The sequence below is a fragment of the Lagopus leucura genome, unplaced genomic scaffold (assembly GCF_019238085.1).
Source record: "Lagopus leucura isolate 7727_CA_CO unplaced genomic scaffold, USGS_WTPT01 Super-Scaffold_100002, whole genome shotgun sequence".
Taxonomy (NCBI): Eukaryota; Metazoa; Chordata; class Aves; order Galliformes; family Phasianidae; genus Lagopus; species Lagopus leucura.
This window is the reverse complement of record NW_024962263.1, coordinates 65,514,343-65,542,078: the sequence shown is the minus strand read 5'-3', so window position 1 is coordinate 65,542,078 and position 27,736 is coordinate 65,514,343. Positions and strand designations below refer to the sequence as shown.

Genomic DNA, 27,736 nt, shown 5'->3' with positions numbered 1-27,736 from the left:
TACTGAAATGACAATTTTAATGTGTAGCATTGTAAACCAGTTAGCTTCAGAACTGAAATACATATGGAAAGAACTTTAAAAAAAAAAAAACAAAAAAACACACAACTCTGGTCACAGGTTATTTCTCTGCTGCACGTATTAAGCCATTAAACAGCAAAGAGTTCCTGATTACAGAGACTGCTATATATTACTTTTATCACAAGGTGGTGCAAGTGATCTACAAGCACATACACTTTCCAGAACTTAACAAAATATTTTGCTTGGTACTCTCAAGCTAATATGGCATTTCTCACATGTAAAAATAAAAATAAAAATAAAAAAAAAAAAACAAAAAATCAGCAAAATGAGTAAATTCCCCTTCCTCTTGATCCAATTTGGTGCATACCTTAGCTCAGAATACTGCTTCAGCCCAACATGGAAATTTCCAAAGTTTTCAACATGCTTTTAGCTGTATGCTCCAAAGAGATGAGTACCTGGAAAACGATTCTAGCCATTGTCAGGTCTGAAACATATTTATTTTACAAAGCATAGGGTACCTTGAGATTAGATGTTATTGATATGCTATTTAATTTCCTAAGCTCAATGAATTCAGGAATAAGTTTTATTTTATACACAGCAGGTGATTACTACAGTTATGCTTATTAACATATGTTAATACATTTAAATGCACTTCCACAGCAACATAACTGAGATGCAGCATCATTTTTGGCAGAAAGCTCAAAAGGAATTTTTGAATTCCGATCAGTAGTACACATCCACTTCAATGAATCCAGACAAAGCACTAACACCCCATCTTGTTTGCTCCCTGTCTGCATGGAGCACACAACTGTGAAAGTTAACTGGTGCAAAATCATCCTTTATCAATCTAAAGCAGTGTGATTTAGGTTGATAACTACTTCCTTGATATTAATATTGTCTCTTGCAGATATAGCATAACAGTTCATTATATCTTATGTATGAAATACTGATGCATTTGCACTCCAGTTACAAAGAAATTACTCCATATATTTTTATATGACCAAAACATGAATTATATATATATAAAAATATGTACGAATGTATATATATATATTTTTTAAAGAGTGCTTGACTTAATACGAAACAAAATATCTTTCTTTTATCTCAGTCCTAAAACAATTTATGTCCCTCTTCCACCAAGAAAAATCGATGAGTGGTAACTAGTCAGCTGTATATGGAACATTTGGACCAACCTACAGGATATGTAAAGCAATCTCAATACTCATCCATGATTGTTAATGCATTAACATGAATTCAGATTTTTGGCAGAATTATGCATATGTGGAAAAAGAACAGTGCAGCTCCAGCAGCCAGAAAAGGCACATACACTATAAACTGGTGCCGTCTTGGGTGCCCAAGAAGGCTAAATTCAGTTTTAGCCCATTTTGTTGTAACATGCTACAACTAGACATCCAAAATCCAAAAGATATTTACTTATAACTTCCTGCTAGGAGTGGAAGAGGATTGTTTTCTGCAGGCACTTTTCACTAGCTTTTGAGAGTTCATCGGAAAAATGCGTGATTCAAAATATGACAAAAATCAATATACAGTAGAACCAGCTTTGTATGATAACATGCAGTTATTAAACAGAATTTTCCAGTTAAAATGTTGATTTCTACTTCACAATGTGCCCTGGCCCTTTAAAGATCAACAGGCATATGGCTGTCTCAAAGGAGAGAAAGAAAAACACCTGAACTTCCTGTTTTTTAAGTGAAGTTCTCACTCAAATATATGTTACAGCATCTACAGTAGTAGCCTCAAGGGCCAGTAGTATTTTTCTGAGATTTTTAGACATTTTGCTCATATTCAGACAGTCTTAGATCTAAGGCACTGGTCAAAGGCACTAAAGTAGCAAATGTGAAGTATGTATGCAAGGAGGACTTCTACACTTTGTTCTGGCACTCACTACTGTCACTAAGTTTTCTTATGGTGCTCTAGTAGACACAAAAATGTGAAACATTCCAGATTTGTTGCATCACGTACAAACTTACCTGCTTGGAGATATGCCCTTTTTTCACATCAGATTGTTTTTACAATCACTGAGAAATTGCATTGCTCGGTGTTGATCCCCACTCAAGAAAGTAACTGAAGAAAGAAACACTCTCACTGGCCATTTATCAAACAGGCAGCCATTCTGCTCTTCATCATTCTCCTCCCTCTCTCTGCATAGTCAATCTCATCTTTTTCCCCCTCTATTAGTTTTCAAAATAAAACACATCCATGTAATATCTATCCCATAAATATACATTGAATACTAAAACAATTACAATTTTGGCCCTCAGAAGACACTCTTGGCAAACTGTTTTGTAGGAAAAAGCTAACACATTAACACAGAGGTGTGCATATGTACATATACAGAGTATCTCAAGAAACAAAGTCTGTAGGTACACCAAGTAAAGAAGGCATGAAGACTCAGCTTCCCCACTCAGCCCACTCACTTTGCAGCAGAATTCTTAGGAGGTTGCAATTTGTAGGTGCTGAAGTAGTTCACCACCTGCTGAGGGACTTCTGCCAGGACGCACTGAGCCAAAGCTTCCTTTGGAGACTTAAAAAAACATTAAAAAAAAATAGAGAACATCAAGTTTCCATCTCTACCAACTGTTAAAGGAAATCCTAAGACAGGCAGTAAGTATCTCCACTACTAAGAGGAGTTAACATCTGACATTTACACAGTACCCTTGTAGGATAAACAGAAGTTTCCTTTTTATATAATTTGTACTGCAAGATAAAACAACTATTGAAAAATATTGCCACTTTTTCTAGGAATAAAAAACATTTTATAAATAATTATACACAATATTGATATTGCTCTCATTTCAGTTTATTTTACCTTTTTTATTTTATCACGAAGAAGTCTTCAATTTTTGTTTTTAATTCACTTCTTTCAGAGATTGGACTTCTACATGTCAGTCTATGTAACCTGTGCATATTTTACTGGGCTGTACAGCAAAAAATCAAGACCCAATTGATTCATGTTTTGGGGAGTGAGAAGTATATATATGTATATATATATCTTTCTTTTAATGAAAACTACCACTACTTTCTTTCTACACACAGCTTCTAATGGTGAACCACCTTACACTTCAATTCTAGCATCACATTAAAACGTGACACTCATTTACATTTAAAATTGGACATGACCACCATAAGAAACACTTTTCCATAACAGAATCACAGTAATGTCTTCCTCCAAAATAAAAAACACATCCTCTTGTGTAATCTAATCTCAGGGGGCTGTAAAAAAATGATCATTCACCTGTAACAACTTGTCAGAAATGCATGCCAAACCAGGCATGCATTCTTTAAAACATGAATCAGCTCACCTAACGGAAACTCTACAGATGCTAAAAGTCTTTGCTCTTACTTTGGAGCATTTGATAAATATATATCTCAGACTTCAGATCTTTTTAACGTCACTGCAAAAGCTCAGAACTGTATATAGGATATCCTAGCAAACCTAGTATGCCTCCACAGTTTTTACATACCATGCCATTAAAATTACTTACATTTTGGAACTTCCTAAATGGCACAAACTGGACTATGTCTCTGACAGCTGGTTCTCCTGATGAAGACCTAAGAACTCCATTGTCACCATCAAGAAACTCCATAGCATCAAAGTCTGCTCCTCCAACACCAACAATGATAATGGACATGGGCAATTTTGAAGCATTAACTATGGCAGTTCGAGTTTGATCGAGGTCTGTTATCACACCATCCGTTATGATCAGAAGAATAAAGTATTGCTGTCAAATCAATTAACACTGTGTTATGATAGAAAGAGACAACACATGGGCATATGTGCTCAGAAAACATAAGCAAAGGCTATATAGTGTCGTGATTGTAAACAAGTCCATTGCACTCACTGAAGTTACAAATATTTATGTTTTGCTCAGGCTTCTGTACAGTCCAAAGCAATTGATTTGGACAATAAAATGTTCCAATATAAATCATCTTTCAACACTCCTTTCTGAAAAAACAATCCCATCACGCTTCCTTTCCTCTCCAAAATCCCCAAATAAACCCAAATAACATATCTTCCAAGTAGTGTCCTGAGTTATGAGGCAGTTTACTGAAGTTCCAAACAGAATACAGATTGCAATTGAAACTCTCATTTTTTTTCCTCTTCAGGTCTAACAGTACCCTTATGAAACACTAACCTTTGCTTCATTCATTTAAGAAAGGATGAACAGGAGAATGTAACCAAGAGAAACAGAAAACGCCTCTTCAGAATTACTAACTCTTAATGTGGTCAGCAATTTGCACATGTTTAGGTCACTCTGAAAGTAACACCTGCTGTTTATTTCCATGGAAGCTACAACAGATTGAAAGAACATACACGATTCGATAGAGCAAATTCTCTACTACAGAACATTATTTTTCAACAGTCACCACCGTTAGCTGTGCAATTTTGCCAGCAGTGAACAAGAGCCTGCATGCCATGCTCACAAAAATCTGTACCAGTGGAGATAACCCACTGTTTCATGGCTACTATGATGGCATAATTCCTAGGAAGACATTGCAAATGCAGTTCATCTTTCTTAGGTCCAAAGAGATGGCAGTGAGAAGACACCAAATCCAGTCTACACACTGGGTGTGGTAGGACACTCCAGACAAAATAGGCAAAGCACTCTAAGGTCTTCAAACTGGTATGGAGTCCACTATTATCATGTTGCAAGATAGAGGTTGCTGTTCTCTGGTCTGACCCCTGGAAGTTCAAGCCTTCAGCTTAGTCAGTGTCAGGATGCAGTAGTCAAAGCTGATGGTTTGTTTGGGTTCCAAAAAAATCCAGAAAAGATCACCCCTTTCCTATCTCAAAAGGCAATGTGCATCACCAACTGAAGAATGCATCTTAACCCTTTTCTCCAATGGGGAATTCATGTCACCACACCGTGGATCACCATTTTGACTCAGCTCCTAGTGGTGACAACCGGTCTTGTCACCAGTAACGATGTGAACCAGGAAAACTGTCACCTACAGCCCTGTACTGGTTCAACAGATCCTCACAGACTTGTATCAATGTTCCTGTGAACATTCTTGAGACTCACCAGGCCCAAACTTTGTAATATTCCAGCACAGCCACCATTATTACCAAGGACGTTATTTGGCTCTGCACACAATTCTCTGGTTCTAATTCCAGGATTCGTGTGGATGAACTGATAATTGCTCTTCATCTTGTGGTGTGGCAGCTGCACACAGTCATCCAGAAAAATGGTATGTTTTTCACATCACTGTCATCACTGCTGGAATGCACTACCCCCCGCCTCACTGTATTAAAAACCACTGCTTAATATCCATAAATGTTCAGCAAGCATTAATAAACATCAGTGAGTGCATGAAGGAATTCAACGACTTTACTTCACCCCACACTTCCATATCAGATGCAGTTTTGTCAGAGTGCCCCCTGCTGCCATCATATGACAAGACATAACAGAATATTGGTGGGGAAATTACAACCTCTACTACAATGCCATCAACAATTGCCTCTAACATACTGGGCCAACACAATAAAATAGGAGGCATTACTTTCAGAGCAACCTTTGTTTTAATATGTAACTGGGTGGAAAGGGCAAGGTACACAGCACCTACTGTTTTTTAATAAGGACAGTTCATTGTCCATGTTAACATCCATTTACTATCCCTGTCTTCTCTTGTTTATATGATTTTGAGTTTTCAATAGAAAACATCATTAAGATAATGTATGTTTTTAAGTTTAAGTACCAACTCTGAAAAGTTTATTTTGATAATGAGAATTGTGAACATTCTGCTAGAATAAGCTAGATTTTATCTAGTTTCAAAGATAGCAAAAATCAATTCACAAGGTAAATGGACAGCTGTTAAAACAGGTACACTTAAAAGTTTAAAAGAAAAATAGTACTTATAAACAAGAATAGAAAGACAACTGAAAAATAAACACACTGATAATGAACTTACAGATGCTGTTTGCTGCTGCGTGGCTGCAGCAGCAAATCTTGCCACATGATTTATAATTGGAGAAAAATTGGTTGGCCCATATAACCTCACTTGAGGAAGACAAGCACGATATGCATCAACAATGCCTTGGATTCCTAGAGAATATAAATAGTTTCAATGTACTACTTGCATAATAGAATATTTTGAAGCACTCAATTTTTCTAAAAAATTATCAGTTATCTAAAGTAGGAGTGCAAAGACTTACAGCCAACCATGAAGATAAAAACTAAACTATTCACAAGTAATGGAGGCTTGGTTTCATGTCAAGAATAGAAAGGTCAGATACTATATGTCCAAGTATGTGCAACTAAATTTCAGCAGTTCTCTTTGGCTGGCAATTTGTGGTAATTAGCAATGTGATCAGAGAGCCTATGCTGAACAGAATCTTGCAGCATAGTACTCAAATTAGAAAAATCCACATCAGCAGAGTTTACCTGTACTGTGACTCTAGCTGTTAAAAAAGGTTTCTTCAAATCACTTCAGAAGAGACCAAAATGCTACTTCTGTTAATTAAGATGCAGGTTATAAAATTGTTTCCTGATAATGAGATGACTAATCTCATCTAATTAATGTGAGCAACACGTACCACAGTTCTCTTTTCAAATTCTTTTTTTTCATCCTTTCACATTAGACATTTTATTCTCTATGTCTGATGTTACTTTCTGTCACTTACCATTACAGAATGGGTTTGATGGGTTAAAATTTATAGGGAACTCATGTGACACCTGTTAATACACAAAAATCAGTCAGGAATATACATACAATTCCTTCCTAAAATACATGTTTTTAATTGACTTATGGATTCACATGCTCTATTACCTGATAGGAAGGAGGAATCTGTGCACCAAATCCAAAGACCGGAAACATCTTATCTCTAAAAAGGCAATTTTAAAGAAAATGAAATTATTGTTTTCCTCTAAAAGCTGTCCTACTTCAGTAAGTTTAGCTAATCAGTACTGCCTCTGGTCATTAAAAGTGCAGTTAAGAATTAAGAGGCAAAATTGGGTGCAGTTCTCCCTGTAATTGGTTCTATGAACAAAACAAGTTTTTAAACACCAAATTGGAAAAAAAAAAATAAATCATACATTTATTTAAATTAATGAGGCTCTTTACATCACAAATATAAAAGCTTTACTTGTTCTGCTGAAAATACAAATTTGCACCTGTGATTATGGCCTTGTGCAGTGACTACATAGTTTTTTTTAGCCCTACATTCAGCTCAAAACTTTCACTGGCACATCTGCTGGCTACAAAAATCTATTCAGACTCTAAACAATGACTTAAAAAAAATTAAAACTTACGTATCATAATCTTGAATGACCATCCCTACGGACCAAATGGCTGTTAGGTATTCATTAACTCCATCAGGGCTTAGGTAGTGAAGGGAGTCAGGAGAGCGTGGATCTCCATTGGAGCCTGTGAAATCTATGCCCACCTGCCAAATGCAGTATTCAAAACAAGCTGCTGTTTGAGGTGAAAATGTGCATCTAATCACAGACAAAGCCAAAGTAAGAACTACAAAAGAATTATAAATGTTATTACAAAAATCTAACAGGCCCAATACTTAAATGTAAGTTTCTTGGAATCTTAAACACACATAAAACAATACCACCACAAAAATAGTAGAAGCCCTACAACCCTTGGAAGCACTGAAATTACTTCATCTGTCAGGCTTTTTTTGGCTGTGTTTACTTTCAGTTACCATTCACAGCAGCTCTTTAACAGCTGTGAAAATAAACTGTTTCTTGTCAATTACCCCTTTCTGCTCAGACGTACAACTAGACAGACCCAATGGAAGAACTATTTGTAGACCTTCTCTGACCTCAAGAGGTCATCATCTCTCCACTGATGATGAGGCACTTATGCAGTATTAGTTTCGTGAACTACAGCTTACAAGCCAGATCCCATATGGTGGCTTCTGAATTTTACTTTCATTTAGCAAAGGGTCTTGAAAACCACAATCCTTGGTAAAAGGTAAATCTTTAGTTAGGATGGAGTTGGCAAGCAGAAGAAGCCATTATGGGAGAAAAACAAAAACAACCAAAACCTGAATAAAGTCTGAACATCAGAGAACTCTAAATTTGTCCTTGGTTTTCTTCCACACAACTCAGCAAGTCCTTTCTGAAAATAATCACAGGTTTATCTTTATATTGTGAGCAAAGAAAATAATTTTCCCTAAACAAACCAGATAGGACACTGGCAAAAGTGTCTCCTTTGCATTTGGTTTATGTGGCAAGGCGTTGCCAATGGAGGGAAGCTCTGTAAGATCTAAAGGATGCTTCCAGCTGGCTCTCCAGCAGGGGAACAGTGTGAGAAATAGACTGAACTGTCTACAACCCCTTTTCCCAATCATTCCTACACAACTTGGTAGAGGCAGAAGAGTCAGAAACAAAGCTGATTCTGGAAAGAGCATGTGGAAAGAAAGTATTTTTCAGTTTTATTTATATTTATCGCTATCTTACTGCATTTTTAGTTGGCAATAAATTGAATAAACCTTCTCCAAGTCTATTCTGCCCATGATGGTAATCAGTGAATGATCTTATCTTTAGCCTGACCCAGAAGCTTTTCGATCTTATCTTCTCACCCTGTACTTCTAAGTAGGGGAGTGATAGCATGGCTTAGTGACCAGCCAAGATTAATTCAATACACTCCTTCACAGTACAGAACAAAATCTTATAATAATCAAATGAAGAGCACAGGCAATCCACAATACACTTCAGTTTGTCTCCAAAGTTTTGAAGTTGTTCTATATAGAGGATTTAACTTACTGTGAAATTCAGCTGACACCCACCCATGATGTAATCAAGGAATGTACATTCTACTATGATCTGAAAACAAAAGATAGAAAGTTTTTTTTTTTTTTTTTTTGAAAGGGAGAACAATAAATATTGTTGGAACCACTTCTGAGGTTTCAGATTTCTTATCTTTACTCATACAAACCATTACTTTCACTCTATCAGTATAACTCTCACTGTAGTGAGCATATTTACAGTCAACGCTATCAGCTACACTTTCATTGGAATCAGACTTGTTCCAAAGGTTCTTACAAACAGACAACACAGCAACTCCGAAAGCACTATCATTTATAAAACATATTAAGACTTAGCAGATTCTAATTGAGTGTTAATTGAGTGATCTAAATTGAATGTTTCAGGAATGGCCTTACAAATTGGTAAGCAACTTCAAGAGAATACTGAAGAGGATAGAGGTGGGAGACAATCTCAATGGCAGACATTATATAAATCAAAGCCCTTGAACATTTACTATTTCTGCCAATTCTATGCATTTTGAAATTTCTTAGTTTGAGAATGAGGTACACTTGGTGAGAGCTGTAATGCGTGAACAATCAAAAACAAAGTAATACCAGAATATATTACTCACCTCACAGTGCTTAACACTCACAATTCCAGAGTTTTTGTAGTTTTTCTTCTTTTGTCTTTTCTTCTCATTGATGCACTCAAATTCAACCTGCACAAATGCCAAAGAAAACAGAAGTACTATAAATATTATTTATGCAACGCTTTCAGAAATTCTTCCCTCTAGCACCCATACATTTGTTTTAAAAATGCTTTTTGTTTCACTATCAAAAATAAACACAGCCGGCCCAATATCAGCAAGAAAAATCCTATTATCCTCCTATAAAAAAAAACCAACAGATAACTCTCTTATCAAAAGCTTGCAAGAAAGTTTATTTAGACAGCTGTGTTTTAACTATATGAAGAAACTCAGTACAATTTTCTGAGGATTCTGCTGTCAAAGACACAGCAATTCATGCAAATCACTACTCCCACAGCAGTGGCAGTTATATAGTGAGTTATAAGGTATACATTTAAGCTTTCAAAAAACTAAACTAATACTTTAACCACAAGGTGGGATCTGTAGCTAGCTATGTTAATGGCAATCACTACTGGCACAGTGTAGTGTATTTGGTGCATAAGTCAGAGGAGCTATTTCAGCCATAACATCCGACCTGCTGCGAGAAAGACAAGCTTCACTTCTTTGGTTTAAATTAAACTACATTAAAAAAAAAAAAAAAAAAAAAAGTCACCTTGCCAATTAATCTCAAGTGAAAAAAGGCACTGGGTACACTAACCAGGTCAGTACCTGAAAATTCTATACGCCTCTTCTTCTTTCCTCTTAGAAAAAAAAATCTTCCAATTATAGCCAATACCATAATTGTCTGAACTGAAGAACACACTTGGGAGTATAGATACTCCAATTCCAACACACACTGGAAATATTTTACAGATCTTATCAAATGATTCAGAAGATGTGAGACTAGAAATTAGTTCTTTTGGAAAGAAAAAGTATACTGCATAATATCTGCATTATCTTGTATCTTTACTCCATATTACTGAGACAGTGAAAGTAAAGGAAAAAATATATAGGAAAATATAAGGAAACCAGAATTCTCTGCAAATAACACAGAAAATTAAGCAGCAATAAATGGAAGCCTGTAGTAACTCAAAATGAATTCAGGAACAGATATCAACAAGAAAAGCCTGGCAAGGTTCAAAACAACAATAAAAAAAAAATCCAGAGTCAAGGCTGACTCCTCATCATTAACAGCTCTGAAGTATTTAGTGCAAATACAACACTCAAGATATTAGAAAAGTACAGACAGGCACTCAGTATATCTTATTATTGGCAATGCAGGAGTGATTCTGAAGATTTTCAGAATAAAGGAAAAGATGGTAAAATATTTTGGCAAAATATACGTCAACAGAGCAAACACTTTACTGCTATGGTTACTTCCTGAAGGGAGGTTGTAGTGAGCTGGGGGTCGGCCTCTTCTCTCGTGTCATCAGTGATAGGACCAGAGGGAATGGCTTCAAGCTATGGCAGGGGAGATTCAGGCTGGACATTAGGAAGTATTACTTTTCAGAAAGGGTGGTCAGGCACTGGAATGGACTGCCCAGGGAGGTGGTGGAGTCACCGAGCCTGGGGGTGTTCAAGGAAAGACTGGATGTTGTGTTGAGGGACATGGTTTAGTAGGAGCTATTGGGAATAGGTGAACGGTTGGACTGGATGATCTTTTAGGTCTTTTCCAACCTTAGTGATTCTATGATTCTATGATTCTATCTTCTTTCATTTTTTGGAATTGAAACTGTTTATTACAAGGTTTGGAACTCATCAGAACACTAAAAGTAAATTCACTTTAAAGGAGAGCTAACATCCAACTGAATTATGCATTACAGTTGTTAAATGTCATACTTTATATAATTTTTTAAAATTATTTTCTTCTTTTGCACAGGAATTTTTTTTTTTCTTTAGATATTAGATATTAGGCCCAGAAAAGCGGATTCACAGTGTAAATGTTGAGACAGCTTCAACTACAGCATTGTTCAGCTGTAGCATAATACAACTGAGGTACCAAAAAAAAAAAAAAAAAGATGTAAATTTTGCTCTGAAATCAGTAGAACAGATCAAAAATATACAAGTAGTTTAGACTATGTAAGACTTACAGGTGAGGACCGAGATGCTTCCTTCAGTTTTGACATTGTGGTTTGGAAACTTCCTATGATATCATGAGACCCATCACTATCATAGTCATAGCACTCAACCTAAAATGAAGCATTACCCAGTGTTATTAACAGAAGTAAGCCTACAAAAACAATCAACACTGCAATGGTATTTTTACATAAGCCTGAACATACAAAACATTCCTGGAACTCTTACATCATTGACTTTTTCTTGTGTTGCAGTCTTAGGTTTATACAAGCTTTTAATGATCATGGATTTCAACAGGGTAAAAGCCAAACTACCCAGTTGCTGATCCGATCCTCCACTGAAGTGAAGAGTTGAGAATGCTAAATACTGTCAGGTCTCAAGCAAACTTAACATTGGAGTATCTAGCTTAAAAGAAAAATTGCTGAATTGTTAGCTCTCAGGAGAGTTTTATTCATACTTAAATAGCACATTAATCTGAAAGATAACTCAATTTGTAAGTATATGAAGGTTCAGCTTTAAATGTAGAAAGGACTTCATTTTGTTACTAATACTAGAAAAAGTAAAGAGTCTCTATGATCCATGCTTCATGTATCTGAATGTCAGCTAAAAATCACTCCATGCCTGTATTCAGCATTTAATGGTAAAGATTCAGTATTCAAATAATCCATCTTGCAACACCTCCAACGCAGAAAAAGGAGAAAACACTTTTTAATTTTTCCTGTTTGAGAATGTATTAGTTTAAGTGAACATATTTTTAATCACTGTTACTTTCACCATAATGACTTTTTTTGAAATCTAAAACTCCAAACATTCCCCAGTTAAGTAAAAATCTATGTAAGTGCACACACTAGTTCCATCCACTTCTGATATTTTACTATAATTTTGTGTGCTAGTTAACTTACTGCAATTGATCGAATTATAGAAAAATAACTTTAAACCAATTAAAATATTAGAATCGAGAGTCCAAGAAGGAATTGTTTTTGAAAATTATTTTGAAAAGATAAACTTCAAAAAAAAAAAAAAAACACCAAAACCTTCAAGAATATGATCCTATATATGTAAATAAAACTGCACAGCTTTTTTCATATTTTTCTTTCAACACTGAAAAAGCCTTGCTATATTTGAGAAACAATTCAATTCTATTGCCACTTCATTTGGGAGTTACAATGAAAACCAAACAATGTGAACATATAGGTCTGAATTCCTGAGAGAAATTATCTTTCAGAAAACAAGCAATAATGCCAAAGCACAAAACATGATGTGGAGATTCTAAACTGTGAAAGCATGCCTCAACGTTGCAGTTTGCACTATCCCTATAACATTCTGTATGCACTAATAACTAAAAAACACACACACATGCACTCAACAGCAACTCATATAAGCATCCACAATACCAACAGACTGATGTTCATTGCAAATGTTAGGTGTACTATTTTGAACGCCATAAGTAAGCCAATCAAATAATCAGCCAAGAGCTTTGGTACCTGAAATCAAAAACTGAAGACACTTCTTGAGTCAAAAGTTACAGTACTTGTTCACTGTTAACATTTATTTCATTTTTAAGGAATTAGTTTGTCTTGCTTGATATATTCAATCCATTGAATTCAATTGTCAAAACTTAGTCCAGGCAAGACAGAAACATTTATTTTATTCCATGTATACTCTCTTGAACACATGGTAACATTAAGGAACCATGTGAAAAAACTGTACAAGAATTTTCCCCAGCAGAATTTGGCATGCATGCTCCAAATCAACAGCTCACATTCTCAGCACAGAAAAGCATCGCCGACTACAAACACACTCCAAAGAACACAGCAATAAATCCAGAAAACAAAGAATCAACTTGGTTTGTGCATTGCTGGGAATACACAAACTAAGCCATTAAATAGATGAAAAGCAACTCATTAGGGAAAAACTGGTACTTTTACTTACTATGACAAATAGCCCATTATGTACGTAACTGTGCGCATACAAAAGTGTTAAAGCATTATTTAATCCTTCAATAATATGATACAATTTTGTTTGCATTTTAATGTTTGAAGTGATAGCTCCTGGTTTTCTAAATTACTGCATACCAGCAGTTGGAATTCAGCCCCCTGTCTGTTTGTTTGGAGTATCAACTCCAAATAAAATTGATTTCCTCTGGAAACAAGTCTGTGCTTCTGAGGTAAGATTCCAAAAGAATTAATTTAATCAATGTCTTAGTTTTATCAGAGATGTTTATTGAAAAAAAAAAAAACCAACATATTTATAACATACTCAGAAGCAATACAAGGAAACAGCTATTTCAAGGAAAAGGGAAAAAGAAAGAAATGAGAAAAGAAAAGAAAAATCAAAGCAACAGCAAGGGAAGCACGGTCTCAGGTTCAGAACTTGTGAAACTGTTCATTAGGCTGCTTTATAATTATGTACTTAAACACATACAGGTGCTTGTAACATCCACATCTCTGTGGCTGTTAAGCATTTTCCAGGACTGCCTCAAGCCACAGTACTAATATCAGTCACATGTAGTTCATGTTCTCATTTGCTTTTCCCCAAAGAACAGAAAGTACAGTAGTTTCATTTGTTGTTATTGTTTTGTTTTGTTCTTACCAAATGTTAAAATAACAGGCTCTATGATGTTCACATTAGCTTATAAACAAAGTTTTGGTTGGCTACGTATCTTCAATTCCATCTTTAAACTATGGAAATTCCTGAAGAAAAATACTCAGAAGTTAAACATAGTTCACTCAAGGTAAGACTTGAAATGCTGGAGTTAAAGACAGTCCTTGTAAAACTGACTCCACAGATTTTGTTAATCTTCTGACAGAAGGTTCAGTTTCACCTGAGGAGAAAAGCTGCTCAATCTGGAATCTACAAGATGATACACCTGGTCCACATTGGTTATCTCAGCTTGCATATTAAGAAAAAGTGCAATTAATTACATCAGGGAGCACAATAAGAGTTTCATTAATGTTAGCATTAGTATTGCACCAGTTACAGTGTTACACCATCCATAGCACAGAATAAAGCATATTCTAACCTTAACCATGCAACTTCACTGTACAGTATCTTAAGGCCACCAATACTGGCTGATGAAACATTGTAACTTTAAAAATCTAAGTGACAAACTGACTTGGTCATTCCAAAGCCACTTAGGGTTCAGACCATCAAAGACCAGCTATGAGTCTGAAATTGCAAGATGTGAGATTTTACTTTTTTTCTTCCCTCAAGTGTGCCTATACCTAAATGACTTTCAAATTAATTTAAAACAAAAGCTCTAAGACTTCCATTTGTTTTCAAATAAAAAGAAACAGTAAGTAGAACAACACATTTCCCACAAATTCATATATATATTTCTTATACATTACCTTGATGGGTTTATCCATGTCACTGTAGCACAGAGAATTGAGAGAGATTTTAAAGGGCCTCCAAACAGGATTCAAGTTGTTTTTAATAACCTGGCAGAAAAAAAAGTTCTTAAGAGTGAAAAGTAGTCACCCTCAATTGCTCATACCTTCATACAACAACCAAGACTGTTGACTAATGCTGCTGTCAATCACTTCCTGAAATTAAAATCTTAATGTATAGGATATAAATAAATAAAACATTCTTAAAATGCAGTATCATTGCCCAACAGAGATGGGATCTTTTCAACTCTATTTTCTAGACTTCACTGTGACCTACTATCCAACTCAAGTACGCTGCAAAATTTTACATTTCTTTATACTTAAATACATAATGACATTGGGATATTATTTTAACATTTTCCCCCCCTTTGTTATACAAGCAACATGCACGCAAACACAACATACCAAGAAAAATGTGGAAAATTATTACATTTCTGAACACAGCAGTGCTCTGGAGATTACTTCTCACTCCAGCCAGTGTTTATTACGAAATACTACTTACAGAAATATAAGCAGTAACAGAGCTTGAGGACAAAAGGACACCTTACTGCACATGGTCTCTCAAGCTTAAATTTAATCAAGTGATGTTTAGGAACACCACTGGAAGGTCTTCAGAATTTGTCAACTAAAAACTGTCCAGATAAAAAAAGAAACAAACAACAACAACCCTCATAATAAACAACAAATACTTAATATCTTAATTAATACTTAATATTTACATTTCCAGCTTTGCTGATATTTAGAGATAGAGATATTTATTTTGAAAATCAACATAGTAAATAATACAAATAAATGAACACGTAAATTAACACAAAAAGATTTTCAAGATCTGTAACATACAGAAATAGTCTTCCAATCAATTGCAGACTGGAACAGCAAATTCTGGACTCGTTATTTAAACTAAACATGACTGAAATCCTTGTGGAAAATATACCTTTTATGCAGGCGAATGGCCTTGTGAGAGAAACTGGTTTTATAAGCCTCACACAAAAGGACTCATACCTCAACATCTGTCTCACACAAATATGGTCATACTCCTATCAATGTGCACACTACCTAGCTTTTGACTAGGGCTTGAGCTTACATTAGAGTTACTACCATGGAACTTCTCAGTCACTGCCGTGGAACCTCTGCCCCTCCCAGCCAGAAGGCTGCTGCTGCTTCCATTTTCCCAAACTCCACATTGTCCTTGACATGCCCTTGCTATGCAAGCATTCAGTATAATTCCTTTCATTAGTAAGCCAGTACAGCTAGGAGACACTGACATGAAAGAACAGCACATTTGCATGTCCAAATTCTACATTTAGAGTAGCACTTAAATGTTTTGAAAAGGAACTATATACAGACAGACTTGTCTTCTAAATTACAGAAAGTTTTTAAAAAAATAGATGGCATAAACCACAGCCAAAGTGAGGTTAACTTTCTGTCCTGTAGAAGAGAAAGTCAGTGGAACAGATGAGGTGACTTCTAACAAGACCACATGTGAACTACTGGGTCAGTATGACACACTGCAAATCAAAGAAACTCAACTCTAAGTTGCTAGCAAAAACATCCTACCTCTGTTCTGTGAACCATCACCCAGTTTCCATCTGCAGTCTGCTTGTGGAATTCCAGATAAGGATCTGACTTTCCAAAAAAATCCTGTATTTGAAGAATACATAATTATCCCAGAACAGCCTGTGGCATAAACACCATTAAATGCCACTTAAAAAACAGTTAAGATTAAAAAAAAAAAAAAGTAAAGCAAATATTCAGGGAATAAACACTTCATATGAAGAAATGTCATTTTGGTTACATTTCCTCTTCTGAAAGACAGAATTTCACTTTAAGATAAAGTTCTGTTATGACTACATACTACACACTCAACAGTTCAAGCAAACGAATACTTTGAGGAATAAGCATTATGATACATAGGAAGTAAAGCTTTGATCTAATTAAAAAAAAAATAATAATCATAAAATCAGCCATGACAATTGATAATACTTTTTCTGTTATTGAAATTACAATAAAATTTTGTACAAACAAACACTTTACAAGCACCAAAACATTTAACAGATTTATACACTCTAATTGAACTTTCTAATATTTTTTAGAGCACTAACTAGTAATCAGTTATATAAATATTCAAGTCAATAGATCTAGCAAAACTCCCTTACCTACACAATTAAGCGTAACACCACCCATTCAAATGGAGGAGTGCTGTCCACAAAATATCCCTACAACACACTCATTAAATTTAGAAGTGTTACAATTCATTTGAACATGTGCAGTGAAGTTGCTCTGAAGCTGTCTTCCTTCAATTTCTGTCAGTGTAAGCAAAATCTTAGTTGATATCATCAACTGAGCAAAAAATAAGACTGAATATTTGTCCTTTGACAACATTCTGACTTTACTGCTTTATCAATAAAACAGCAATCACTTAAATACCTTATTGTCCAATTTCCTCGCTTCTACTTCAAATAAGACAACTCTGTTATCCTTCACTTCTTCTGCTGTAATCTAGATAAGCAAAAAGTAATTATTTTGTATCTAGAAACAATAATTTTCTTATTCCGTTCACAATATTCCTAAGATAATTTCATTTTATAAGTCATGCTTGCTCAGAAAGAAACAAGTAAAAAATTGGGGCAGGAGGAGTGACAATTTAGTGTGACATTGGGATCCACTAAAGCAATGACACTACATTGAAGATACTGCCAAACGTGATTATTCAGATGGGTGCAATGAGCCAGAAACTGAGCAACTCTCCCTTTGGATGACAAAGAAATAATTGCAGAGAAAAAAAAAATACTATATGACATTATTCATAGCAGTGTAGATGGGATATACTGTGCTCAAGCCTCTACATAAATGCAACAAAACAATATTTAAGGATAAATGCTGAAGAATGTTATCGTCTTACCGTAATACTTCCTTTCCCAGCAGGTCTGCCATTTTTAAGTACTAATGGTTTCGTTAGAGTCTTGCTAGAAACTATCTGCCAAGATAAAATTTGAGTATCAAGCACTGTTAAAGCAATGTTTAATTGCTTTAGATTTAGACTTAGATTTCCAAATAAATGAAATAAGACAGTGATGTATTTTCATTTTGAGAGCTTTTCCTTTATCGTGAAGATGACAGGCAATGGCATTGTATTTATTTCCCGTCGTTTCCTACAGGTAAAATAGGTAATACTTGGTATACTTTAGAAGTCAAAGATACCAATGCAGCCAAACACATACAGAATTTCTGATGAAACTGAAATAAAATGCAATGCAGTAACACGATACACACCTGGATAACAATTTCTTACATTCCATTCTCAAACTGTTCTCAGAGTTTCCACGCATACTTTTCAACCATGAGTCACTTTTCACAAACATCTTCAGTAAACAGATTTATGAAGACAATATACAACGTGCAAACAAATGTCACCGCTCTCTCAACAGTGTTTCTAGATGGCTATTTTACACTTTCCAAGCAACCATTTCTAAGCACATCTATTTGTCCTAAAGGCATTTCTTTAAGAATGAATTATTAATGAACTTAATTTCACAATGCTGGCAGGGAGGGAAATCCCAAGAAGACTCTCCTGAGAAGAAATGCCTTCAAAGGATGCTTTAAGAACATCTTTTAAGATAACGAAGCTGTTCAAGTGCAATAGCACCAACAGCATAAGCTGGCAAGGAAATGAGAGTGAAATCTACTTACAGTTCAAAGTAGAACCAGAATCATTGCCTGTCTTGAGTGAAAAGCAAATTACTAACATTAATGTGGCCTTTGTGAACACTCATATGTTGCTACACACCAGTTTCGTTGTTGTTGTTATTGTTTTACTTCAATGTATAAAAAAAATAATTTGAGTTTTAGCCTAAGTAAATAAATAGCACTTCTTACTTTGTGCTTATTGATAATCCACTTACTTTCAGAACAACAATCTGGACAGTCGTCATTTTAAAGCAAATTTTGAGGCAGTATATGAAAAGCTTTTGCAAAAAAAAAAAAAAAAACAAAAAAAAAACCAAAACCAGTATAAACTGAACTGAGACTTGAAAAACAATATGGAAACCAGTTTGGTGTTCCTCCACACACCTGTGAACTTTGTGATAAAGTTAAGGCAGAAGTGCTAAATGATTTGCATTGGCTTTTATTTTCTTAGTTTTAAGGGAAATCTGCATACTTACTTGTCCCAGTGTACATTCAAATTCTCCTAGGAAGTCATCATCAGCCAGTTCAATGGTTTTGTTATCAATATCATATACTCCAAATTTAAGTTTCTGAACAAGCTCAAAATAGTAATCAATTAGAAATTTCTTCGAAAATTTAGGGTTCAAGGAATTCTTAATTCTTTCTGTGCGATCAACCTGCAGTTGGAAAGATATCACTCAGCTCAGAATTTCATGAACAAACTACACCTGTGTAACACATTATTAAAGGTTGTCAGAAGTTCCTGTTAGTATAAGGACATGTCTTCCTACAAACCTTTTATCAAATGCAACTAACCACAGTACACAAAATCCACGGCTTTATTATCTGCAATCCTGTTTTCCTTTGCTCCCTGTAATGAGCATCTCTCCTGAACAGAAAGATCAACATAACAGACTGTCAAATGACTACGTGATTACAGTTTGGGAATACTTTATTTCTAAAAGTACTTTTAAACACTCAGAAAAGTCCTGTATGTTTTGGCTAGTGTTCATCGGGTCTATGTATTTATTGGAAACAACAATTAGCATTATGCTCCCATCCAGTTAAGAGGTCCAGCAAGCTAGACCATATTTCTAGCAGATTCAAGAGAACCATCATAGCGTACCTCATACCACTGCTGACCACTCGTATTCTGGAGAAGAACACACAGCGGGTCTGACTTGGAACCAACATCCTTATCCAAAAGATTTGTGCAGGCAATAGTCAGCTCCACCTTAGTCACACACTGTGCTGCCATTTCTTAAGCTAGAAAGCAACAATATATACTTATTTTAAAAATGGATTAGAAAGCAAACACAGGGATTGTCACAGTGAATTATTTGACTGATTATTAGAATCATTAGCTTGTCAGGAGTGAGATTCAAGGCTTTAAATGCCATTTCAGAGATTTATGATGTACCAGCATTAAAGTATTACCGTCAGATTCTCAGCTTTGCCGCATATGGATAAAACCTCAAAGTCTGCAAATGTGAAACAAGATCAAGTGTCTCAAAATGCTTGAGGAACAAAATGTAAAACAGGGAACATCACAAAGAAGGCACAGTGGCCTGGACTGCTGACAATAAAACTTCACAAACTTCACATTTCTTCCGATGAAACCCACACCAATGCCAGCAACTCAGGATGTAGATGTCAACAACAACACAATGAATTAGAAAAATAATAATACTATATACTCCCTAATCAAACCTTTTTAACAAAATGCTGAATAAAAAAGCACAGCAGGATTGGGAAAAGAGTTACATGGGGAAGAAGACTAGGTGATTTTTGCCTCAGTAAATCTTAAATGACAACAGTAATTTTAATAATAGGGATGAGCAATTTTGAAGTCCAACTAAAGCCAAGAATTCTTCATGGAAATTCATTTAAAAAAAAAAAGCAAACAAAAACAGACAATCTGATAGCTTTCTCACATTTCCTCCAAAGTGTCAATTATCTTCTACAGGAACTGCAAAAATATACCAGCAAGTATTTACAAACATTAAGAAACGATGAAGACCGATGTGAAAACAAGCATTTGCATGCCAAACTGGGTCTGAGCAACAGAATATTTTCTATGAGACTCTTAATTTTACTTTTCAGGAATACAGTTGCCTATTTCCAACATCTCCTTTCCTTGGGAGGTGAGGTCTACCTGACTAAAACTTCTACATCTTTCCACTAGCAACTTGCCTTGGAAATCCCAAAACCTCCTCTGCTCCAGGTTCTCTGTCTTTATGGGAAGACCACAGCCCAGGCACAGCACTCATCTGCATTAACTTATTTTCAAAAGGCATGAGACAAGAAGGAAGGAATAGCATTTGCTTCTCCCTAACAAGTTCACTTGCACCATATACATTACAGTGCAGTTGAACCTGAAACTGCATTTAACATTTCCTTTCACTGCACTTATATTGCTTCTAATGCAAATAAACTTCTTTTTTTAAAAGCCAAAAAGGGAAATGAAGGTGGAAAAGAGGAACAATGAACTGAAAACAAGAAAAACCACATGTAGAGTTTTCCTGAGGCTTCTTCTATTCCATGAGAACATAGTTCTTACACAGCTTCTCCATTCCCACCTTGCTACCTTAGAGGTAGACCCTTTAAGAACCACTGAACAACAAAACTAAACACAAAGAAAGGTACTACTCAAACATCCATGTGCATACATTATTTCCAAGAAGAACATCAGATTTACAGAAATCGTCTTGCACCTCGCAAACACCTAAACACAATTCCATCCATTAACTCCCAAAATTTTATCAAGTTCCAGCCACTTTCCTTGGGGAAAAAAGTCAAGCACTAGATTGCAAGCATATAAGCATCTAAAGTTATGTTTCCTAGGCTTAGAAAGCATACCTTTACAAAGTGTTCTGCTTCTTTTTCTACTGTTATTTTCCATTCCTACTGCTTTCCTGGCAGCCAGACAGAGTACATTACCAGTTAGTGGCTTTGCCAGTGCACAGCAGAGCATGACTCCTTGATGGCTGCCTCCAGGAAAACCACGTTGGCTGACAAAATGATGCTCCAACACTGATGCCAAATGATGCTGCCACAGATAGTAGAAAAGCTTTCAGGAAGTGCAGTAGAATTCAAACTTGGACTGATACATAATTCTGAAGTCTTGGGTAATGTTTCCATAATCACTCATAATAGGACAGCACCCAGTTAGCCTAAAAATCTGGTCAACTTTTTCTACTCAGCCTGAGCGCGTATGCCCCAGTTCCAACACCATGAATATATTCTCAAGTGAATACTTAAATTTTGTGAGTTCCAGTCCTCTTCCACGCAGCACTGAGTTCCTCCACTAAGTATCTAATATGGGAACAAAATAGATTTAGCAAAAGAGGCACTACACAAAAAGCATCCCTTAATACAGAAAAAAATAAAAAACAACAAAACCTTCAAGAAGACCTTTCTGTCAGATAAGTGCTCTCCCTTTAAAAACTTGATAGAACAGAGACTGGCAATCTGCAGTCTCTTCAGGATGGCAGAAATAAGAACCTGCACAGCTGCACTAATAGCTTACTTCTTGAAACACCATTCTACAGCACATTAAGGTCTATTAGGCAAGCCAGATGCAAAAATACTCCAGATGCATGACAGGATTACTTGCAGATTTGGGATTCTGGAATAAGTTCACACAGACAGATAATACTGTTTGGGATCCTGCAGAATGAGCTGACAATAAGTTACATAACATGAGGCATATGTATTCAATTAGCTGTTATTATGAAAGAAAACATGTTCCCCATTGGCCAAATATAACCCAAACCTCTGCCTTTCTCGATCTATTGGCTGTTTGTCTTGCAGATAGGGTATGCCTGGTAGCACACTGGGATGGGGCCAGATGACAGGGATGAAATGAAATAGTCCTTTTTTCTGGAATAGATTTTAGGGCTGCAAAAGCATAACAAGATGTCCTGGTTTCAGCTGGGACAGAGATGCATTTTTTCATAGTGTCTGCTGTCATAGAATAATAGAATAGCCTGGGTTGAAAAGGGCCACAATGATCATTGAGTTTCAACCCCCATGCTATACGCAGGATCACCAATGACTAGAACAGGCTGTCCAGAGCCACATCCAGCCTGGTCTTGAATGCCTTCAGAATGCTATGCTTTGGCTTTTGGAAAAAATAAGGTTGATAACACACCAGTTATTGTTTCAGTTGTTGCTGAGCAGTGCTGTACAGAGCCAAGGATGTTTCAGTTTTCAGCTTCTCATACTGTCCTGCCAACGAGAAGGGCACAGGGAGCTGGGAGAGGACAGAATCAGGACAGTTGACCTAATCTGGCCAAAGGGATATGCCACGCCATATGGGAGTCACATTACGTGGAAAACTAAGCCAGGGTAGTGAGCAATTGCTTTGAGCCTCACTTGTTTTATAAATACATATATTATCATTACTGTTATTTCTCTCTTCCTTTTTGATCCTAGCAAATAATTTTATCTCAACCTAAGAGTTCTACTTCCTGAACCTCTCCCCTGCCCCCCTTCACTCTTTTCTCCCTCATCCCACTGGGAAAAAGGGGAGCAAGCAAAAGGCATTGTAAGGCATTCAGCTATGTGCCAGGTCAAACCACAACACAGGCTCATAAAACCCAGAACATTCTGGATAAGGGAAGACCAAACCAGTAAATACAGTAGAGCTTACAACATGCAGATTCTGAACTCCAACAGTGCAAATTCACATGTCACAAGGGAGATGTTACTCCTGACCTTACAACAGGCATAGGCCAACCAAGAACATGATTAGATCAACTAAATACATTACACGTCTTCTTCCCTGAGCTGCCATAATGAAAGCAAAAATCTAAGTCATAGACTAGTCTTGTCTTGTAGTTACTGGACTCATCTAATAGAGCACTTAGGAACTGCCAGTCCGCAGCAATCATGTCAACGCTGCAATACCAGAGGAGAGTTCAGACTTGCCCAAATATTGCTTTCATGAAAGAGCAGTGGTATGTTCCTAAAAGCAGGTGCTTCCCAATTCCAATAAGCAGAAATACCTAACTTTAACAAGACAAAAGGACACTCAGTGTGATCTTTCATCGTTGTTGTACATGTAAAAAACACAGAATAAGAACATATTCCCATAAAATGCCACAACTGCTGCAAAGAAGCTGACAGTGAGACTATGACAAACGCAGAAACTGCCCATTTTTCTTCTCTTGTTACAGTCACAACACAGCTGATAACACCATGTTGCAATAGCTGATGCAGTGAAAAGCTGAGTGATAGAAGCATATCAAACCAGTAGGCATCAATCTGAGTCATCCTGTAACTATTCTAAGAGTCACACAAAACCCCAAACACAAGTTCCTTCTTTTGGTGTTCACTACTTAATATCCAGGAAGGAACCACATAGTTCTTAATTGAACACACGAGATTGTGCTGATAAAACCATAATAACCACACTGCCCATTTTATTGGAGATTATGCAGAGGAAAAAATAGAAGCTACTTTTCAAGTAATCTGAGGCATATGAGTGAGATATTGTTTGCTCTATGGGTAATGAATCATCTATTTATACAAGCTTCATCAGGCAGTTTAAATATTTATCCACTAGATTGGCAGCATACTGGTGTAACAAGTCAGGCAACCATTAATAGGTAGTTCCTATACATAAAAATCTATCATTAAGTTATTTTTTCCAAATAATATATTTAGAAATCTATTAAAAAAAAAATGCTTTGCAAAAACCAGAAACTATTGCATCTCCTGTTTGCATAATGACTTATAAATGGTCATTTTGAATTACCTTTCTTTTGAGCCTTTTTATCCTGCATGTGCATTCATCCTTCAGGTGTATTTCTACTGGTAAGGGCACTTCACAGCACCCTCCTCACCCAAAAGCTTTTTTATGAAATCTGGGAGATGTTCAGCTAGTTTACAAAAGGCAGAAAATTAAGAAACACCGATCTCCTGACTTCAAAAAGATACATACATTTTTTTGTTTTAAACAAAAAAAATCAAGCAGAGGAAAATCTATTTCTTGCATATATTTGATCAGAATATTTTTATACTTCATGCAAAATAATAACTTATTCAACACAAGCATCTAAAATTATGCATTCTTTATTCGATTTCTAGGTATAGAGCCACTGATGGACTTCAGATAACAAATATTACAAGAAAAACTTGTATCTCACCAAAACTGACTTTATTGTAGAAACAAAGTGTCAGCAATCCCATGTTTTAGATTAACCCTTCTCAGAGTCACATTCAAGGCTAGCATGTTGTGACTGCATTTCATTTAGTAGACATCAATTCTTAAAAATTGATTTATGGTGACCTAGCTCAGCAGTCTGTCTGTTGGCTTCTCAGCAGACAGCTACAGCTTCAGAAGCATTAAAGTGTTAAACGAAAGGAAATTAAACCAAAGAATTGCTCTTCCTGTGTATCAACGTAACAGATTCAAATGCATGTGTTTGAGAAACTTCAGTTCCTCTTAAAATGAGTAACCTGTCCACGACAACATCACTGTAAAGATTATTAATAGGAGGCAACAGCTTTGTTACAGGGAAAAAAAAAAAAAAACAAAACCAAAAAACAACAGTCCAATTAAGTAATAAAAAACAACCAGCAAGTCCTTAAAAATTTTAAGAACAATTATGTAGTTGTAGTTGTCTTTTTGGCCCCATTTACTGAATACTTTTCTCTCCCAGTATGATGACAGTGTTTTAAATCAAGTGGAATCCCTGACCTGTAAGCTCTGAGCTGGGCTTTCACCAAAACTGTGCTTTCCGTAACTGCTAAAAGTTCTCTAGGAAAAAACAATAAAAACACCATACAGAGAGATAGGCTGGAGAAGTCTGATATCTCAGCACAAACAATAACACTAGCTTCCAGCTGCTAGCTGGAGAATTATACTTTACTACAACATGGACACTGTGCAAACCCTCCCATAGTCAAGCAGCAGTTCTCCAGTCAGCTGCCCTTCCATTCTCTTTAATACCAACTATGTGCACTCAGCATTTACTGCTCCTGGGAGGCAATGCACACAGTGGCTCTGAACACACACACACACACACACGCACACGGGCAAACGGGCCGATCCCTGGAGTCATTAGGGGAGTGCCCACGCACTGCTCACCTACTGCGTGGGCTTGCTGATAACTCTCCTGGGTGTGAGAAAATCCAGGAGTTGCCACTATCACCCAATGAGAACTGATTCATCCTGCTCAAAGGGTGGTGACACACTGGAACAGGTTGCCCAAGGAGGTTGTGGATGCCCCATCCCTGAAGGTATTCAAGGCCAGGCTGGATGTGGCTCTGGGCAGCCTGGTCTGGTGTTTGACCCTGCATATAGCAGGGGTTGAAACTAGATGATCATTGTGGTCCTTTTCAACCCAGGCCCATGATTCTATGATTCTAATTGTGCCTTGGATAGAATAGTGAGTCAATACACACACCAGGATCCAGATGCAACATAAGGAAGATCTATAGGAAATAACCCTTCAGTCATAGAAGAAAGTCTGATCCAAACCATCAAGACAATTTCTTTAACAGAAATTCTGACACAGCAAGCCAGACCCAAAACAAAAATCCTTCAGAAATCTTTTGATCATTGAGCAAAGTCACCCAAACACTGGAGAAGCACCACATGGGAAGTAATGTTAAGCACCAAATGAAGAAATTCAATCAAGATTCATTCAACATCAATCAAGGGAACCATATTTTCACCTCCTGTCTAAGTAAGAGTTTCAGTAAGCCACACCACAGTGTCAAGTTAATGTTATTAATGTTAATAATCATAGTCCAGTTGATCCAAGAAGTAACACTGCTAGGTTTACCAGGAATTAGTGCTGACAGATGCTAACTTGGCAATGTATTATTTATGTTGGATGGCATCGTGACTTTCACTGAAAAATGAAAAGCATTCATGAGGAAGGAGACAATGTAAGTTACCTTTTCATTTTTCACTAAATAACAGGTATTTCTTAAAGGTTACCAAAGCAATGACAGCATTTACCTTACTCTAAATCAGAACAGACACAAAACTCCACCCCAGGTAATAACATTAAGCTGACCCACCCGCAGAGATGAGATTTTAAGAATCAGCCAAATTACCCCACATCTACCCCCCAGAAATGGATCCTCATCACACCTATATAGTTAAAAAGGCTTGCTTCCCTATAGCATTAATTCTGTTACACATAACACACACACACAGAGGGAAAAAACCTCTGAGTTCTCTCTAACATCAGAACAGAAAAACAAGGACTTCTGTCTGGTTCTTGCTTCTCTGCGCATCCTTCTTGCTTACTTTTTCTGCTTCTAATGAGTATCGCTAGCACAGTGTTCTGCCTGCTCTCTGAAACAAATCTCATCTCTCCCGCTATACAGGCAGGTGGATCTATAAGCATGTATAAAATAAAATAACGATACAAATGTAAGTTAATACTTAAAAACTCAAGTGGAAAGAAACCCCACCTAGGGCTCAGCTTGACTCTAAATACTGGTGTTAAACACACTCTTCTTGTACCATCGCTGGAATTTCTTTAACCTGAACTTCTGGAGCCATGAAATGCCCAAGGAAACGAATGCAGGGAGCAGTGCTGAAGGACTGTTTTCACACTTTGAATACGTGCTTAAAGAAGAAGCGGAGAGCTCTCGTGTTTTAACGCGATCCTAGCCAGTAACACGCAACGGCAAAAAGGAAAAAAAACAGACAACACTGTAAGAACAGCAGCTCCGTAGGTGCAACAGATCTTGTTTGTCGTAGTTCAAGGAAAGATGACAACGTTGCCAAGCTCCTCTCCGAAGCCCGGAGGCGCCGACAAAGCAGCCTTAAGAAGAGGCCCGCGGGACTCGTTCACGCGGAGCTCCCGGAGCTCGGGGCGCGGCGGGGCAGAGCCTCGCCCAGGGCTGCCGTTCGCTGCAGCTCACGCTGAGCCGCGTCCCAACAGGAAGGCGCGCATCGCAGCCGGCCTGCACGGAGCGGGGTGCCCCGGCCCTACCCCGCCGCAAAGCACCGCCCGGACCGGAGGCGAAGCGAGTCCCAAGACGGGCAGGCTCCGGGCCCCACGCGGGCAGCGCCCGATCCGGCCTCCCGCGGAACAGCCGCCGCCGCCACCTCCCCTGCACTAGAGCCCCTCGCTCACCTGCGGGGCCGGATAGGGGCCGGCGTAGCGCTGTGTGGACCCTCACCCCGCGGCAGCTGTGGCCACGCCCGCACCGAAAGGGGCCGCCTCGCCCTGGGGCACTGAAGAGAGCATGCGCGACTTCTCGCTAAGCGC

At 37.1% G+C, this 27,736-nt stretch overlaps 1 protein-coding gene across 1 annotated transcript; it reads right to left on the bottom strand.

The window, feature by feature from the left end:
• CPNE3 (copine 3) lies at positions 1-27,707 on the bottom strand. The gene is made up of 17 exons (XM_042869164.1): positions 27,602-27,707; positions 19,621-19,760; positions 18,992-19,171; positions 17,731-17,805; positions 17,256-17,327; positions 16,386-16,469; positions 14,790-14,879; positions 11,454-11,552; positions 9,370-9,456; positions 8,757-8,816; positions 7,290-7,423; positions 6,808-6,862; positions 6,662-6,713; positions 5,950-6,083; positions 3,525-3,761; positions 2,457-2,563; positions 1-2,103 (listed from the first exon to the last, which is right to left on the bottom strand). Exons 2-17 carry the CDS (start codon positions 19,750-19,752, stop codon positions 2,055-2,057), a joined length of 1,647 nt encoding a protein of 548 aa, XP_042725098.1. The 5' UTR covers positions 19,753-19,760; positions 27,602-27,707; the 3' UTR covers positions 1-2,054.
• Positions 27,708-27,736: the final 29 nt, after the last annotated feature.